This window comes from Nannospalax galili, unplaced genomic scaffold (genome assembly GCF_000622305.1).
Source record: "Nannospalax galili isolate Female #2095 unplaced genomic scaffold, S.galili_v1.0 scaffold142, whole genome shotgun sequence".
NCBI lineage: Eukaryota > Metazoa > Chordata > Mammalia > Rodentia > Spalacidae > Nannospalax > Nannospalax galili.
Window position 1 is genome coordinate 1,144,987 of NW_008348793.1, and position 17,019 is coordinate 1,162,005.

Genomic DNA, 17,019 nt, shown 5'->3' on the forward strand with positions numbered 1-17,019 from the left:
GTCTTCTGTAAGAACAGCCAATGTTCTTAACCGCTGAACCATCTCTCCAGCTCCAAAACCTTTTTCTTCTATACAAATCTTTCAATTATTAAGAAATTTCCAGAGTAAAATAAGGATCTCAATATTACTCATGAACTATTGTTTTGATATTTGACTGTTTAGAATTTGATGATAGTGTGTTCATGTTGAACAGTTATGTTTTTAGATGTGTTTCCAAATATTAGTACTTTTCCTCTCTCAAACTTTTTATGGCTTCATAATAAAACCAGCAACAAATTAATGTATCTGCCACCAGAGTGCATACTGCTTATTTAATTTTGACCGTTTGATTTCTTTAGGGAACACAGAGCTTAAATCCCCATAATGATTACTGCCAACATTTTGTAGACACTGGACATAGACCTCAGAACTTCATCAGGGATGTCGGTATGTCAGATTTATTTGGACTATCCTGTTGTGAGTTACTGATTATGTGTATGTCATTTATGCATTTTATAGATTATTTCTAATAAAACTGTTTTCCAAGCTTAACTTTCTTTTTACCTTCTGACTGACCTCTTTACAGAGTATAATTCAGTGTTCTTTCAGTATGTGCAGAGCCTTCTTGGCAGCCACAACAGCAGTCTGTTTTAAAATATTTGCTTCTTGGGGCTGGAGAGATGGCTCAGCCATTAAGAACACTGGCTGCTCTTGAAGAAGACCTGGGTTCCATTCTCATCATCCACATGGCAGCTAACAACTGTCCATAATTCCAGTTCCAGGGGATCTGAAGGCCCTCTCCTAACCTACGAGGGCATTGCATGACATAGGTACATTTACATACATGAAGGCAATACACTCACGCACATTAAATAAAAAAATAATAAAATAATACATTTGCTTCTTCCCCAAGGAAGCTTAGTACCCATTACCATGTGCACTACATTCCTTCTTCCCACCTGCCCCTCAGGCATACGAACTTACCTCCTTTCTTTCCTTATAATTCTGGCTATTCTGGACATTTCACATAAATGGACTCATACAATATGTGGTCTTTTGTAACTGGCTTCTTTCACTTAGCATAATGTTTTCTAGAGTCATTAATATTATGGCCTGTATGAGAACATTTTTTATTGCCAAATATTCTGTGTGTGAAATATATACCCATGTATGGACATGCACACATGCGTGCAGACACACACGTTGTTTATCTAGTCATTTAGCTTTGTATTTCTAAAATTTTGTGAACAGATTATTGTGGTATTTGTGTGAAAGTTTTTATGTGGCGTTCTCATTTTTCTTTGGCACGTATCTAGAAGTGGAATTGGTGGGTCATGTGTTAATTCTTTTTGTCAGCTTTTTTTTTAATGTGTTAATTCTGTGTTTAACTTGTTTGCAGCACTACCCCAATGCTTTTCAAACCTGCTCTATCATTTTATATTCCTAAGAGTAGTTTGTAAGGATTCCAGTTTCTCAGCTTCTGTGTTACTTTTTTTTAACTACGCCGCCTTCGTGGGTGCTAGGTGGTATACCATTGTGGAGGTGTTCTGCTTATTTTTTTGTTTTATTTGGGGGGGTTGTTGTTGTTTTTGTTTTTGTTTCTTTTTTGAGTCACTCTCCCTTTGTACCCCAGGCTGGTCTAAAATTGTTGGCTATCCCAAATTGAAGATTCTTTTTGCCTGAGCTTCTGAGTAGCAGTAATTATAGATCTATGCCACCAGGCCCAGCTTCTATTGTGGTGTTGATTTACATTTTCCTGGTGACTGATGATACATTTAGCAACATATTAACTATCTAAATATCTTTGAATATTCAGATATTTTGCTTATTTCACAATTTTTCCTTTTTATTACTAAATTAAAAGTTTTATATTTTCTGTGTTGGTGTATATATATATTCGTTATGTATTCTGGGTATGAATGTCTTAGTGCACGATTTAAGATTTTCTCTCTGTTAGTTGCCTTTTTAGTTCCTTGATTGTATCATTGCAGCACAGAAATTTAAATGTGGTCTAATCAAATTTGCCACCTATAAGTATTACTCCTGAAGTAGACTAATTTAACTGTGACTTTTATGGTTTTTTTTTTTTTTTTTTTTTTTTTTTTTAGTAGTAAGAGTTGAACTCAAGGCCTTGTGTGTGTTTGGCAAGTGTGCTACCACAGAGCTGTGTCCTCAGCCCTATTTTATTTTATTTTATTTTATTATTTTGATACAAGGTCAGCCCAGGCTGACCATGAACTTGCCATAAGCCCAAGCAAGCTGTGTGATCCTCTTGCCTCTTAATGGCTGAGATTACAGGGAACGTGCTACTGTGCATGGCTCTAATTTTAATGTTTTTATAAGCAGAATTTGGAGATAGCATTAAAAAGTGACAAATTGTGTACCTCCATTTTAATATAAACCTTCCTGCTCTTAAGGTACCTGCTTTCCAAGGCAAAAAAAAATGTGCTACAGATTGAGAAAAAATTTACTTCACTGATGTATTTTGAGTCAAATGGAGATTTGTTCAGAATAAAGGACTAAAACACTTTATGTTGAAGCACCAAAGAAAACAAGTATATTTTTTATGATAATACGATAAAAGAAGCTGGAAAATGAGACTTAGAAAAGGTGCCTGGTTTGTCCCAAGACCTTAATGCCAAGGGACCGGAAAGAGGGCTGATCCCCACGTTTCAGACTTGATACCACAGATCTGTTCATCTGTTCATGGAGGAAGATAGATACGCTTCAGATTGCTTCAAGCTATACTTTCTATTTTGTAGATGATTAGAAACTAACTCTGTTGTGTTAAAACCTGACAATCATAAAATCTTCAAGAGTGTCAGACACCCTGGAGCTGGTGTTACAGGCTCACAAATGTGAGCTGCCTAATTAGGATGCTGCGCTCCCCTGCTGAGCCATTTCTATAGCCCCCCGCCACAACTTTTGAGGGGTGTTTTGTTATGTTGTTTTGAGACAGGGTCTCCTTGTAGCCCCAGCTGGCCTGTAACTTTCCTTGTAGACCAGGATGACCTTGCTCTCAGAGATCTGCCTGCCTCTGCCTCCCAAGTGCTGAGATTAAAGTCATGTGTCACCACCCCCAGCTTCAAGTTTTTGGTTTTAAAATTAAGATGTTTACATAATTTATTTTGTGAGCATTGTTTCTTGTGTGAGGAAAACAAAAGAAATGATAGAAAGGAACTTCTAATTTTAATTTAAAGTTGCAGTGAGTGTGTGTGTGTGATTTTTTTTTTTAGGAAGACTCAGACCTTTTGTATTCATTAATGCTAGCTTCAGTTGAACTGAACTTTAGAATTTGCTGTTTCTTTCCTCCTTAGGTCTAGCTGACAGATTTGAAGAATACCCCAAACTAAGGGAACTCATCAGGCTAAAGGATGAGTTAATAGCTAAGTCCAATACACCTCCTATGTAAGTAGCCAGTGCTTTTTGTTTCTACCTCTGCCTTAACAATCAGTCTCTTTACCTTATACTATAGCCTTCCTCTAAAGACATCTACCTGAGATTCAAGATGTTCCTACTCTTTGTTTTAGTAAAATACATCAGTTTGAATCTCTGCAGCCCAAGCTATAATAACTTCTTGTTTAACTTTCCAGATAATTTGTGAGGCTTGTGAACTCTTTGATGGATAAGTTGATTAGCCTGTCTAAGCCTCAGGATCTTCATCTCTAAAATGGAGATGCTGTCTCTTGGGGCTGGGATGAGAAGTAACTGGAATAACACTTAATTGCCTTGCCAAGGCCTGGCGCCCACTTCATCATCTTGCTTCTTGGCTTCTGAGTTTGTAAATCACTGCATTCCTAGGGCAGGCCCTCACCACTCAGAAGACCTTGTTGTGGGGTGGGGGGAGGCTGGTCCTTCACATGTGGCCTAGATGACAGGAAATTCTGTTTCCATAGATGGCAATGAGAAAACCTAGCCTGTGAATTTTCACTCTAAGCATTAAAAGCTCCTAAGTCCTCAAAAACAAAAGGGAAAATTCCTACTTTTAAAGAATCTTGACCTGGGGGTTGGTGAGATGGTTCAGTCAGTAAAGGTGCTTACTGCTCACTCATGCAGACCCAGCAACCCAAATTCAGTCTCTGGGACCCACTTAAAGGTGGAGGGAGAAAACCAACTGTACAAGTTGTTTTTTACCTCCTTACATAAATAACCGTGGCCTATGCCTCCCCTCCAGTAATAATAAATAAAATTTGCTTTGGAATGAATTCTTCTGTATGAAAAAAACAAAACAAAAACAAACAAACAAGTATCTTCTTGAAGTCCCTCAAATTAAGGTAAAGAATAAGAACAAATCATTCTGGAAGAACGCAAAGGAAAATAGCTTTAGATACTTAAGTGACAATAGAATTTATTCTCATAATTGTTTTAATAGCTTTGGTATAATCCTCATCGCTATTATGAGATATAAAATGTATTTATCAAATCTGTAATCATTATGCCAAAAAATCTGAATTACTGTAATATTTTGCATATTGTTAAAACTGTAACTTTAATTGTAAAAAAAAAAGTTCTTGAAGAATTAATAAATGCATTAAAAAGTAAAAAAAAAAATTCTTAATATATCTTGAACTTAAAATGCTTTTATACTGTGAAAGTAACTTCATTACTTTATTAAAGGCTGGTGGCAAGTTTCATTAGTGTGAAAAGACTATTAATGAAGACATTTTTATTAATGAATAAGCTAATAAAATCAAATTAATTCCATGTTTAGAAACTACTTTTAAAGGAGGAATTTGAAACTTAAGAGAGAAATGTTTTTTCTAACCTAATTAAATAATAATAATAGTTCTTATAAAAAATCAAATGAAAATAGGTTATAGATTCACATCTGAGTATAGATTTTCAGTGTAAAAATAAATGAAGCATACATTCTAGATGTACATGGGGAATAATATGGTTTTTGTTATAACTTGTCCATATCCTAAGGAAGACATTGGTTATTGATATAATGTCTATGATAACCCACTATAAAAAGCTATTTAGTAATTAGTTCATAGTTACCATATAAATAATGGTTTGCAATAATTAACCAATAATACTGGATAAGAATTTCTTTCATATAAAATGAAAAGTATTTAAAAAACATTTTTTCTTTGTTAGGTACTTACAAGCAGATATAGAAACCTTTGACATCAGAGAATTGACACCCAAATTTGATGTGATTCTTCTGGAACCTCCATTAGAAGAATATTATAGAGAGACCGGCATCACTGCCAACGAGAAGTGCTGGACCTGGGATGACGTATGATGGGCTTTCCACATTGTGATGAGTTACTTACTTTTCAAATGAGTACTTACTTATTTGATCAGAAAGTGGGATTTATAAACACCATTCCTGTGTTTGTATACCACATGCACATACACTGTACACACACACACACACCCTTCATTTTGGCTGAAATTACACATGTAGATTCCCAACTTAGAGCTGAAGTTCTAGAGCACTTTGACAAATGTTACACTGTCTTTAGTTCTTTTTGAGGCACAAACCAAGCAGATAGTGAGTAGACTACAGACGACGCATCATCCTTTTCTTTGAGTTCTTTTATGTATAGCCAGAAAGAAAAGCATGCAGAATGATTTATAACTCATTTAGCACTTGATTAGTTTCAGTAAACATCAGAATGTGTGTGTGCAACATGATTTCTGTTTTTTAAGGAACTTAGAGCTTAATTAAAGATATATGTGCGCATAATTTCAATATCCTAAATAAAGTTAACTAAGCCAATAGCTCCAATTTGTTACATGAAGTATCTCTTTATGCTCAATCACAAAAGTAATAAATATATCTGGAGTACCACTCTGTCCTGTGCCGTGTACTACAGTTCAAAATGTAGCACTTTACTTTAAAGCATACTCAGTTTAATGGGATGAACATGGATCTAAACCAGTAATTACAACTTAACGGTTCATTCTCGGAGGATGGCATAAGCTCTGAGAACGCTGACCAGTCTAGAAGATGGGACATAGGTGCATAAGTAGTTGGAATTGGGCAGGTGAAGAAGAATATAGGACGAAGAGTCTAACTGGAGGAACAGCAAGGTCAGAAGGGATGGAGACCTAAGACTCTGGCTTGTAGGTGGTGGAGCCCTTATATGGGTTATATACTGGGATATTCAGATTATTTCTTACGAACTTAGTCTTTTGTTTGGAAGACATTAAGATTTTGAAGGTTTTAACGAGGTTAGGAGAACATCTGAATGGTCCTATAGAATAAACCAGAGGGAAAGAAGTATGGAAAAAGGGCAGACACAGGCCTGGTAGTTACAGAACTGCAGGAGAGGATCCCAGCAGATGCCTCGGGACAAGCAGCCTCTGCCTCAGCCTCCCAAGTTGTCTGTGGATAGGCATATGTCACTACACAAAACAGATTTCATTTTATTTTGCCTTTGCCATTGGGCTCATTTAACCTTGTCCAGCTCAGCTGCTGCTGTGAGATCTGTCATAAAAGTCCATCATCCTGTAAATGTGGTTTCTGTGAACTGTTGCTGTGAAAATAAGCATGTGTCTGTTCGCAAATGATGTATATACTTGTATATAGAACAGTTTATTTTCTGTTCATTTCCTAGTGGAAATGAGAGTGTCTAAGAACACTCTAGAGAATCCTAGTAAGTCTCACTAGTTACTCTTTTGGATTTATGATGAATGGGAAGCAATAATTTTATGCTGTATTGTTTTGGTTTCCTATAGATTATGAAGTTAGAAATTGATGAGATTGCTGCACCTCGGTCATTCATTTTTCTTTGGTGTGGCTCTGGAGAAGGACTGGACCTTGGAAGGGTGGTAAGTTGGAGTTTTTTATTTTGTTTAAAAAAAATTTTTTTTTCAACTGGATTTTTAAATTCATTAGGAAAAAGCAGTATGGTACATACATTACAGGGTTGAAAGTTAATGTTACTTATTTCCTCTGTTTCTTGAATAGTTTTAAATTACCCAGTTAACTCTTAAGTCAGTTAACTGGCACTAAGTTATTAGTGTAGGTCCTAGGAAATATTTGGACGAAGTGGTTTGCAGCTCCAAATCACAGCACACAGATGAGCTGCCTCATTGACTGGTCTTTATGAATGGCTCAGAAGGGGTCTCCAAATAAGACTGATTCCTGTATTCTAAATGGAAGTAAAATTAAAGTAGAAAGTACATACAGCATGTTGAGCTCATAGTTTGAATGAATGACAGAAACAAACTCAATTTATAACAAACCTCAATTTATAACAAGAATCTTAGATTCCTTTTTATGTCAGAGCTTTTCTTTAGATTGTAGAAGTTTGCTGAAAGGAAACAAAATGCCACAAGCTTTTTTAAATAGTTGGGAAGTCTTCAATATGGTCTTAATTTAGCTGATATGAAGCAGTGAGACTGGAAATCACTTTCATCAAGTGTTACTACATGACGATTTCGGTTTTTAGAATGTATTGCTTGTTATACAGCAATATGTAATCATGTTGATTTGGTGAGGTATACATTTGACAAGTGAAAGATTCAAGTAGGATTATATGAGAAGTAGGCATATACTGAGGTAAAGTTTCCCCACGTGCTGAAATTCTACAGTTACGGTATATTTATATATGTCAGTAGTGAGTTCAGGGCTGTTTAGAACATCATTGCTTCTGGCACTTACTGACTCCAAGGTCAAACCAAGTACAGTCTGAGCACCTATATTTTTTTTCGTGATAGTTCTCAAAGACACTATTGAAAAGAAAGAGAAAGAAAAAAACGTAAGTTTCAGTGGGCACAGTGGCGTTTACCTTTGGTAAATTAGCTTTTCTCCTACCCCTAAATTCAGTTGAACATGATTAGAAAAGTTTGTCTTTTTCATTTATGAAGCAGTCTATCATATTGTGAAAACAGAGTTTGACTGAAATGAATATCCAGATAACTCAATGTGAGAACACCTCATGATCTTTTGGTAAACTGGTATGTTAGAACATACAGGGTTTTGGACATTGTGATAATGAACACACAGTACAGAGCAAATACTTAGCAACAGGAACAGATATGGTAGTTCTTGGTTTGCTTTTTTGTTTCAGGATTCACTTTCCATTTTTCATTTACAAGGTCACAGCCCAAAAAATACTACATGGAAAATTCCAGAAATAACACATTTTAAATTGCATACCATTCTCAATAGCATGATGAAATCTTGTATAATCTCAGGGTCACCCCGTCAACATATCTGTTCCATATGTGCTCCCTGTGCCTTAGTCACTTAGCTGTCTCTGTGGTCATTTTCCCTATTGAATATGAATATATGAGACAGGCCGCATTCATGTCACCTTTCACAGTGTATTGTAATTGCTCTAGTTTATTACCAGTTATTGTTGTAGATTTATATATATATATTTATATATATATATCTATAGATATATATTTATATAGTTGTATTCAGAACATATCATCCATGGATAAGGGACACTGCTCTATTGATCTTGAGATTGGGATTTTAAACTTGAAAATGAATATACTAAGAACATTTTGCAAAATGGAAAGCTCTACTTTTATGGATACTTGGTCAAATACCAATATATCATGTTAGACAGTTTATTATTCTCATCTGTTACTCAGCTAAGCAGGAGTGCAGCCAGTTGGTACCTCATGTGATAGATGCTCCAAATGCACTAAGCGGTGGCTTAGCCAGTAGCATTTGTTATACACTTAAATGTCCCAGATTCTGGAATACTAAGGATTGTATCTCTATTTTGAAAATTAATAAAAATGAAAGTACAATTTTAAGTCTGAACTTTCATAGTAGTTAGTAGTATAGTTTTATAGGACTCATTTGAAAATGAGAACTTATCAGAAAATTTCAAGTGTTTAGTTTTGTCACAGGATAGAGAAAAAATCAGGTATCAGGAATCATAGAACTTATCATGTGTCCTAGTTTGCTTTCTGTTTTATGATAAAACACTGACCAAGAGCAAACTGGGGAGGGAAGAGGTTCACTTCATCTTCATTCTTTGTAGTCCATCATCAGGGAAGCCAAGGCAGGAGCCTGGAGGCAGGAACTGAAGCGGAGACCCTAGAGGAATGCTGGTTACTGGCTTGCTTCCCCAGGCTTGGTCAGTGGTCTGGACCCTCCTGTATCAATTAGCCATCAAGAATGCATGTCCACTGGTCAGTCTGAGGGAGAGAATTCCTCAGTTGATAGTCCCTCTTCCCAGGTTTGTGTCAGGTCGATAAAAGCTAACTATGATACCAGATTTGAGAGTTTCTTGTTTTTTGTTTTTTTTCTTAAAACTGACAATAGAAAATAGTTCAGGTTGAAGACCCCTATTTTAAAGACTTGGGACCAGCTGGGTGTGGTGGCTGGCACATGCCTTTAGTCCCAGCCCTTGGGAGGCAGAGTCAGGCAGATCTCTGTGAGTTCAAGGCCAGCCTGGTCTACATAGTGAGTTCCAGGCTACAGAGAGACCCTGTCTCAAAGACAAAAAAAAAGACTGAGGACCATAAGTTTTTCAGATTTTAGAGATTTTATGTGTTGAGCAGCCCTAATCTGAAAATTTGATATTCAAATGCTCCAAAAACCCAATGATTTACAGGTAATTTTAGCATTTGAGATTTCAGATTTTGTTAGGAATGCTCTATCTGTAGTAAAGAAATGGGATATAGTGTAATCCTTTCAGTATTTTTATACATAACTGCATACTATAAACATCTGTTATAGTTTGGATGTGAAATGTTCTTACAGGCTTAGGTGTTTCAACAGCTGGTCCCTAACTAGTGCTGCTGCTTGGGGAGGTTGTGGAACCTTTCGGGGGTAGAATGTTGTGTGGCTTTCCTGGGGCAATGTGAGTAAATTTCTGTTCACTCCAGATAGGGCATTGATGACAGACCAATGAGATGATTCCATTCAAGCGTAGCTGAATGAACCAGTGAGTTTACTCAGGTTGTGTACAGGAGGGTGGGGGGCTACAGATGAGTAGGTGACTCAGGTAGTTGCATCACCAGAAAGCCTGCCTCAGCCTGGGTGTTGACTGAGGAAAGCTCCATCCCTGAAGTTCTCTGCATGACTTACCAGGCTTTGCTGCTTAGAGAATCCTCTTTCCCTCAGTAGTCCTTACTGTTTATATAATCTTGGAAAAGGGGCCTTGCGGATCTTTTAAGTTTCAGGAACTTCTGGTGACTTGCGAATTGTTTACTTCTTGAGCCTTGTAAGTTTTCTTTACTTGTTGAGTCTTAAGGGAGCCTTTCTCCAGGATGGAGATTCATTTGGGAGGAAATGACTAGGCAACCCTGGGCCTAGCTGGAGAAAAGGAGTTGCTGGTAGGCTGACTTTCCGGTGTTTAGCCCAGTCCCATTCTGTGCCCTGGCTCAACTTCCTGGTCCACAGCAATAGGAGTAAGCAACGTCACACGTGTGTCATCACAGATGAGCTCACACGCCTTCTCTGCTGTGTCGGACTGCGCTCTCAAACCATGAACTGACAAACTAAATCTTTTGGCCCTTAAGTTACTTCTTGTCAGATATTTGGTTACATTGATAAGAAAGTAGCTAATGCAATGTCCAAAAGGTGCATTTAAATTCTATATTGTGCCTGCATACAGTGATTGACATTTCTTCTGTATCTACACTAAAACAAAATTGCTGTGATACTATGAAAGTTAGTGTCCCTCTAGGAAACTTCTTAATTCTGGTTATTTTAAGTATTGTTCATTTCTTTAAGTGAAGTATTTCTTTTTCAAATTATTTTATTTCTAGTGTTTGCGTAAGTGGGGTTACAGAAGATGTGAAGATATTTGTTGGATTAAAACGAATAAAAACAATCCTGGAAAGACAAAGACTCTGGATCCCAAGGCTGTTTTCCAGAGAACAAAGGTATTGCCTTCATTATTTTCTTTTCTTTATTCTGTCAAACTGTATATGTGAAATTAATTCCAGTGGCTAGGCTCTTTTCTTAAGCTTGGCAAAGTAGCATTGAAAAGCATATCAAAGTTAGTTCAGAAGTGTTTCCTTCACTGTCTTAGCTCAGTGTCCACCTTGCTAGAAAGTGGGATTTCAGTTTGTTGTGAGTTGACATACTTCTTTAAGGCATGTGCTCTAATAGCTCTGACTCCCAGAACTTGTTCCTTTCTCTGAGCTCAGAAAGAAGAACTGACAGCGGCACTCAGTAGCTGTCCGGTTGGGTCATGTTTCTTTCATTGTCCCTTCTTTCTCCTCCACAAGAGCCACTGAAGACTTACGCTCTTTCTGACTGCGCCTTGCTAGTATCATGCTCAAACAGCTTTTGCTGTTTGTTGGTGGCAACATTTCTTACTAAGTCTTTTGGACTAGGATCATGTCCACATAAGGACAGGGTTTACCATCTCCAGGCTGGTGAAGCTGTGGAGTTGCTGAAAGCATGCTAGAGATGGCCTAGACTTCCATCCTCCTAGCCCCACACCTCACCTTCTGCATCCTTCCTGTCTGGCTTTTCTTAAGTTGCATTCTTACAGTAACCATGTCATAGTAAGTAGAACACTTTCCTTAATCTCATGAGCCACCCTGGCAGATATTTCAGCCCAGGAGGGTCATTGGCACATCCAGTTTATAGCTTATTGGTCAGAGGTGGAGATGATTTATATCTGAAGCTGCAGAGCCATCTTAGGAGACTGAGCCTTTAGCCATTTGGTGTGGGTGCTGCCTCTCTGGTTTGGGAAATGCCCACATACCTGGATTGGACATGAAGGGGGTTCTGAAGGTATCAGGTGCTCTGAGAGTATTGAAGAAAATACTTGGTGTTTCTCATTTACCTGGAGATCTTCTCACCTCCAGAGATCCAGGCTCTCCTGTCGTGTTTTTGCTAAAGATTCAGAGAGGTGAAGATTGTTTTAGAATTGAGGACATTGAAAATGTAAAGTGCTATGAAATGACTCTTGGTAGTAAGAGTGAACTGATCGGCTCCTTTTCTAGGAACACTGCCTCATGGGGATCAAAGGAACTGTGAAGCGAAGCACTGATGGAGACTTCATTCACGCTAACGTTGACATTGACTTAATCATCACAGAAGAACCTGAAATTGGCAATATAGAAAAGCCTGTAGAAATTTTTCATATAATAGAGCACTTTTGTCTTGGTAGAAGACGCCTTCATCTATTTGGAAGAGATAGTACAATTCGGCCAGGTAGGACCTTGGTTTCAAAAAAGACTGATGTAAGCCGGGTGTGGTGGCATACACCTTTAATCCCAGCACTCGGGAGGCAGAGGCAGGCGGATCTCTGTGAGTTCAAGGCCACCTTGGTCTACACAGTGAGTTCCAGGACAGCTGGGGCTACAGGGAGACCCTGTCTCAAAAAGACCGAAAAAAAGACCGATGTGTCCTTTGGGATGCGGGTGCTAGGGTGTAGGACATAGTGTTGTGAAAAGTAAAACTCTTGCATATTTGATTCCTCTCCTTTCTCTACTTCAAATATGAGCAGTTTTAGATTCACAGCAGAACTGAGAGGACAGCACAGATTTCCCGGGGTCTCCTGCTTCCACTTGCGCATTGCAAGTATCCCTTACCATCATCATACAGAGTCTGTAATTTACGTTAGTGTTGATGCTTGGTGTTGTACATTTTACGGATTTGGACAAGTTCATCTGCATATACAGTGCAGAATACTGCTGTAAGTCCTCTGTGCTCTGCTTTTTTTGGGCACATGATAATTATACATGTTTATAGTTACAGTGTGGCATTTCTGTACACATACACAGTAAGGTCCAGGTAATGGTGCATATATCGCCTCAGATGTTCTTTGTATTGGGAACATTTATATCCTCCATGCTCTTCTGAGATGTTCAGTTTGTTTCCAACAGAAGTTATCCTGTGTGTTAACCCCCCGGCTGTGCTGGACTCATTTCAGTCCTGTGTGTTCCTCCCTCCCATCATTCTTACCTGGCCTTCTGTAACCACTCTGCTGTTCTCTGCATCTTTCAGGTGAACTTTTGTTTCCCCCGTACTTGAGAATATGTGGTACTCACCCTTCTTTGCCTGATGTATTTCAGTTACATAGTGCCCTCCAGTTCCATCCGTATTGCTGCCAGTAATATAATTTTATTATTTTTGTGGTTGAATTTCATTATATATATATATATATATATTTGCTTTAACCTATTCATCAGTGGTCACGTAGGTTACTGACTGTTGTGAACAGTCCTGCAATAAACAAAAGGGCCGATGTTCCTTCACCATGGTGATTTCCTTTAGATAGTTGCCTTAGGAGTGGGATTTCTTGATTATAAGGAATCTTGTTTTTAAGAGACCACCATACTGTTTTCCATAATAACTATTCTAATTTACATTTCCCAATAATGTCTGAGTGTTCCCCTTTCTCTGCATCCTTTCCAGCCTTAATCATTATTACTATTTTTGTCTAGTTGATAATAATTCTGATGGAGTAAAATTCTAAATGGGCTTGGGTGATACCTTGTGGTTTTGATTTGTGTTTCCTTATGATTAATGGTGGTGTGTATTTTTCCCATATCCATGACTTCTTTGAGACATGTGTCTTCATGTCGTTTGCCCATGGAAAGATGGACCTTATGTTTTTTTGTTTTTTTAATGAGTGATATTCTAACAATATATGACATGAATGGCAAACAATGAAGATATTTTACAAAAGTTATAATCTAGAATGAGAAACAAGATATGACCATGATTAAATACCATGGATTCTATAACAAAGATCATTACTGTGGGTAATAAAGACATTTTTGTGAATACATTGAGGATTTGAACTAACCCCTAAAGAATCAATAGAAGAGAAAGCAAATAAATGTAATCTATTTTTTCATTCATTTCAGGCTGGCTCACAGTTGGACCAACACTTACAAATAGCAACTATAATGCAGAAACATATGCATCCTACTTTAGTGCCCCCAATTCCTACCTGACTGGATGTACAGAGGAAATCGAGAGACTTAGACCAAAGTCACCTCCTCCCAAATCTAAGTCTGATCGTGGTGGTGGAGCTCCCAGAGGTGGAGGAAGAGGGGGAACATCTGCTGGCCGTGGTCGAGAAAGAAATCGATCCAATTTCCGAGGAGAAAGAGGCGGCTTTAGGGGGGGTCGTGGAGGCACACACAGAGGTGGCTTCCCACCTCGATAACATTTCAGGACACTCTCCTTTTATTTCCCCTCTGGTCTTTATTGTGGAGACTTACTTTAGAGCTCACCCCCAGCTTGCACTTTGCTTTAGAGTCTCATGCTGTCCGGAAGATCTTAGCCAAGCCACCCCCCACACCCCCAGGTATCACACAGTCCGCATAGCGTTCAGGGCAAGTGAGGGATCCTACTTGGTCGTCGTGTGCTGCTGAGCAGAATGGAACAAGGTGAGTAGCTCCACCTCCAACACTGGCTTTATTCTGATCCACTGCGACTTTGCTTCTAGGAACTAGTTGAACAGTGGAAAGGTCTTTCGTGGGCCACAGAAATGCTGGTAAGAGTTTATTAACTGTGTGTCCTTGCCACTGTCGCCATGGCAAATGGGAAGTTGGGAATGTGGATAAAGCAGCATTATAACAGGTGATCAGCCTCCATCACGGTTTAACATTTTTTTGTTGAAACAGTAAAAAAACTTTTTTTTTTTTTTCCAACTTTAAAAAATTTAAAGAATAGCTTCAAGTATAATTTGGGTACTGAAGACTTAGACTGAACAAAATGACTTTCAGATCTTATGAGGGGACACGGCGCTCTCAGGGGTAGGTAAAAGAAGAGGTAGAACTTAGTAGATTTTAAAACACAAACAGAACAGCTTATCAGTGTCAGTTGTAAAGCCACAGATGAGTCTTCATGCTTCCTAAGAAGCAAAAGGAGAGCACAGCTGTGCCGAGGACGTGGACTTGGACTGACTTTCAGAGCAGTTTCATGTTTCTTAGCAAAATTGACAAAGGTAACCAAAGAAATACCCGTACCCAGGGGTTTGGTTTAAATATTTTGGGGAATAAATGCTTGGTGATAAGGAAATGGCATGCATCTTTAAACTTGTTTTTTAAAAAATTGTTAAAGTGCTTACAGGAAACCCACAGCTTAAAGGCACAGCTTGGACGTGGACCTGCAGTTGCCTTTCCTTAACACCACGTGGTGTGTCTGTGCGCTGGCTGGTGGTGCAGATCTGTCAGTTGTACGAAGCTTCATGCCTTAACTCATGTTTAACTGGATTTGTTGGATATGCTGAATGAGAAAATAGCATTGTTCTTGGCAATACTTTTTTAGTTGGTATAAATTTTCTAATAAAACTAAACTTGAAATTTGTGAGTTCATTTTCTGTAAATGGAATTATTGTTACCAAATGAAATGGACCAACCTAAATGAAACTTTTCTTTTGAACTGTACATTTTAGTGGTACTCAGTTATCTTGTGTCTAAAACGACCTTGTATTACATCCACCAAAGACACAATCTGGAGACAGCCTGAGAGGGTAGGTTCCGACCTCCAGTGTAGCAGCTCTGATCTCAGCAGACCGCCAGAGTGCCAAGTTCTGGCTTCCCTCTGGCCTCCCTCTAGCAGAGGGCCTGAGAACATGGGACTGCCTGAGAGCCCCAGATCCTGTCTCCACGTGGTGATAAGAGTTATGCAATTTGGGAGTCTTTTAGATAGACCCACTGAAGGGGTACCCCAGTTGCCTCACCCTGCATCCGTGTTCAGCATGGAAGAAGCCAGAGCCATCTGCGTCCCGATTCCCTATTGGTAATTTGGGTAACCTCTTCACAGGATGGTGTGATAAGAATAGGAGGTAGGAATTGGCTAGGCAGTTAGGGCAAAAAGACCCCAAAGAAAAGTAGCCAGTTTCTTGGCTAAAACTCACAATGTCCTTGGGTCTCGTCTCCTAGCAACATACTCCATTCCAACCAAAAATGTCAAAAGCTTTTATCTAATCCTTAAAAGATTTTAGGGTTACCTCTTCAGAGGGGGGGAAATGTTAAGAGTAGCAAAAAGCCCCATAAAAAATGAAGAAGAAAGAGTACATGAAGTTATCAGAAAAAAAAGTGATGGGGAGATACAGGAGGAGTTGGAGGGGAGGGAGTGGGTATGGATTTGATCAAAACACCTTATATGCGTGTATGAAATTCTCGAAGATTTAAAAAAAAAAAAAAAACACAATCTGAAGGACTGACTCCTTAAATGCTCAATGAATTTGACTTTCCCAGCCAGTTAATATTTCTAGTACAGAAAGCATTTAGCTTACACCTTTCTTGATGGAACTATCACAGGTGGTTAGAACATTTGCTGTACTGATATTTCTAATCTCAGTAATTATAAATTATCCAAGAGCAAAACTGCATCAGTCTTGACCAGGGAATAAGAGCGATGGGAATTCCATTTGCTCAGTGGCAGGTTCTTAGAAGTTCTGAGTAAGGAGTGACCCTTCCCTATGCTCCAAACCCTTGTGTTCCATATTCTGGGCCTAAAGGACAGCAACATCCTGGTGTTTACTTGGCCTGTGAGCCTGTGAAATCTGTTTTGCAGTTCATCTTACAGAGAGGTGGTGACTTTGCTGTAGCTTGGAACTTAAGTGCTCCCCAGCCCATCTAACATAGAAAAACTGAAAGAAAAGAGCAGGTCAAGGAAAAAGACGCAAGAGCCGAAGTCTCCATCCCTTTGGAAATGTGCTTTTAGCAGCAGGATGGAGTGGCGCCCTGATTCTGCATTCATTAAGGCTGGGCTGTGGGTTTATGGTAGAATGTTGTTCGTGGAGGAATGGGTTTCAGTGACAGTTGTTACTCCTGCCTCATCTGATTTGTGCTTCTTGTTTCCTGTTGTCACAAAGTTAGGTAGAAATAAAGTGTTAGTGGCTTCACTTACTGTATTTTGATAGTAAAAGTTGTGGCAGCAGCAGCCTACATTTTTCAGTTTAAAATTATCAGATTGCGTGCCTGGGGTCAGAGATCTAGGCGTTTCAGCCAGGTGCGGGTGTTTATCTTCCTGTGTCCTTCCTTTCCAAGAATGGGCATTAGGAGGCCCACAGTGCTGCTTGAGGAAGACTTTCTATTCTTTTTTTATTAAAAATTCTATTGAATGTTTGCGAATTTTATACAATGTATTTTTATCGTATTTAGACCCATCCCCTGTCTGTACCTCTCCTA

General features: G+C 38.7%; 1 protein-coding gene across 1 annotated transcript in view; it reads left to right on the forward strand.

Annotated features, from left to right (window-relative positions):
* Positions 1 to 15,195, forward strand: part of Mettl14 (methyltransferase like 14) — a 24,880-nt gene extending 9,685 nt beyond the window's left edge. The window contains exons 5-11 of the mRNA XM_008846038.2: positions 339 to 426; positions 3,297 to 3,387; positions 5,080 to 5,221; positions 6,670 to 6,762; positions 10,675 to 10,791; positions 11,866 to 12,076; positions 13,738 to 15,195. Of these exons, the coding sequence (XP_008844260.1) occupies positions 339 to 426; positions 3,297 to 3,387; positions 5,080 to 5,221; positions 6,670 to 6,762; positions 10,675 to 10,791; positions 11,866 to 12,076; positions 13,738 to 14,042 (1,047 nt within the window). The 3' untranslated portion in view covers positions 14,043 to 15,195. The remainder of the gene's footprint in view (positions 1 to 338; positions 427 to 3,296; positions 3,388 to 5,079; positions 5,222 to 6,669; positions 6,763 to 10,674; positions 10,792 to 11,865; positions 12,077 to 13,737) is intronic.
* Positions 15,196 to 17,019: the final 1,824 nt, after the last annotated feature.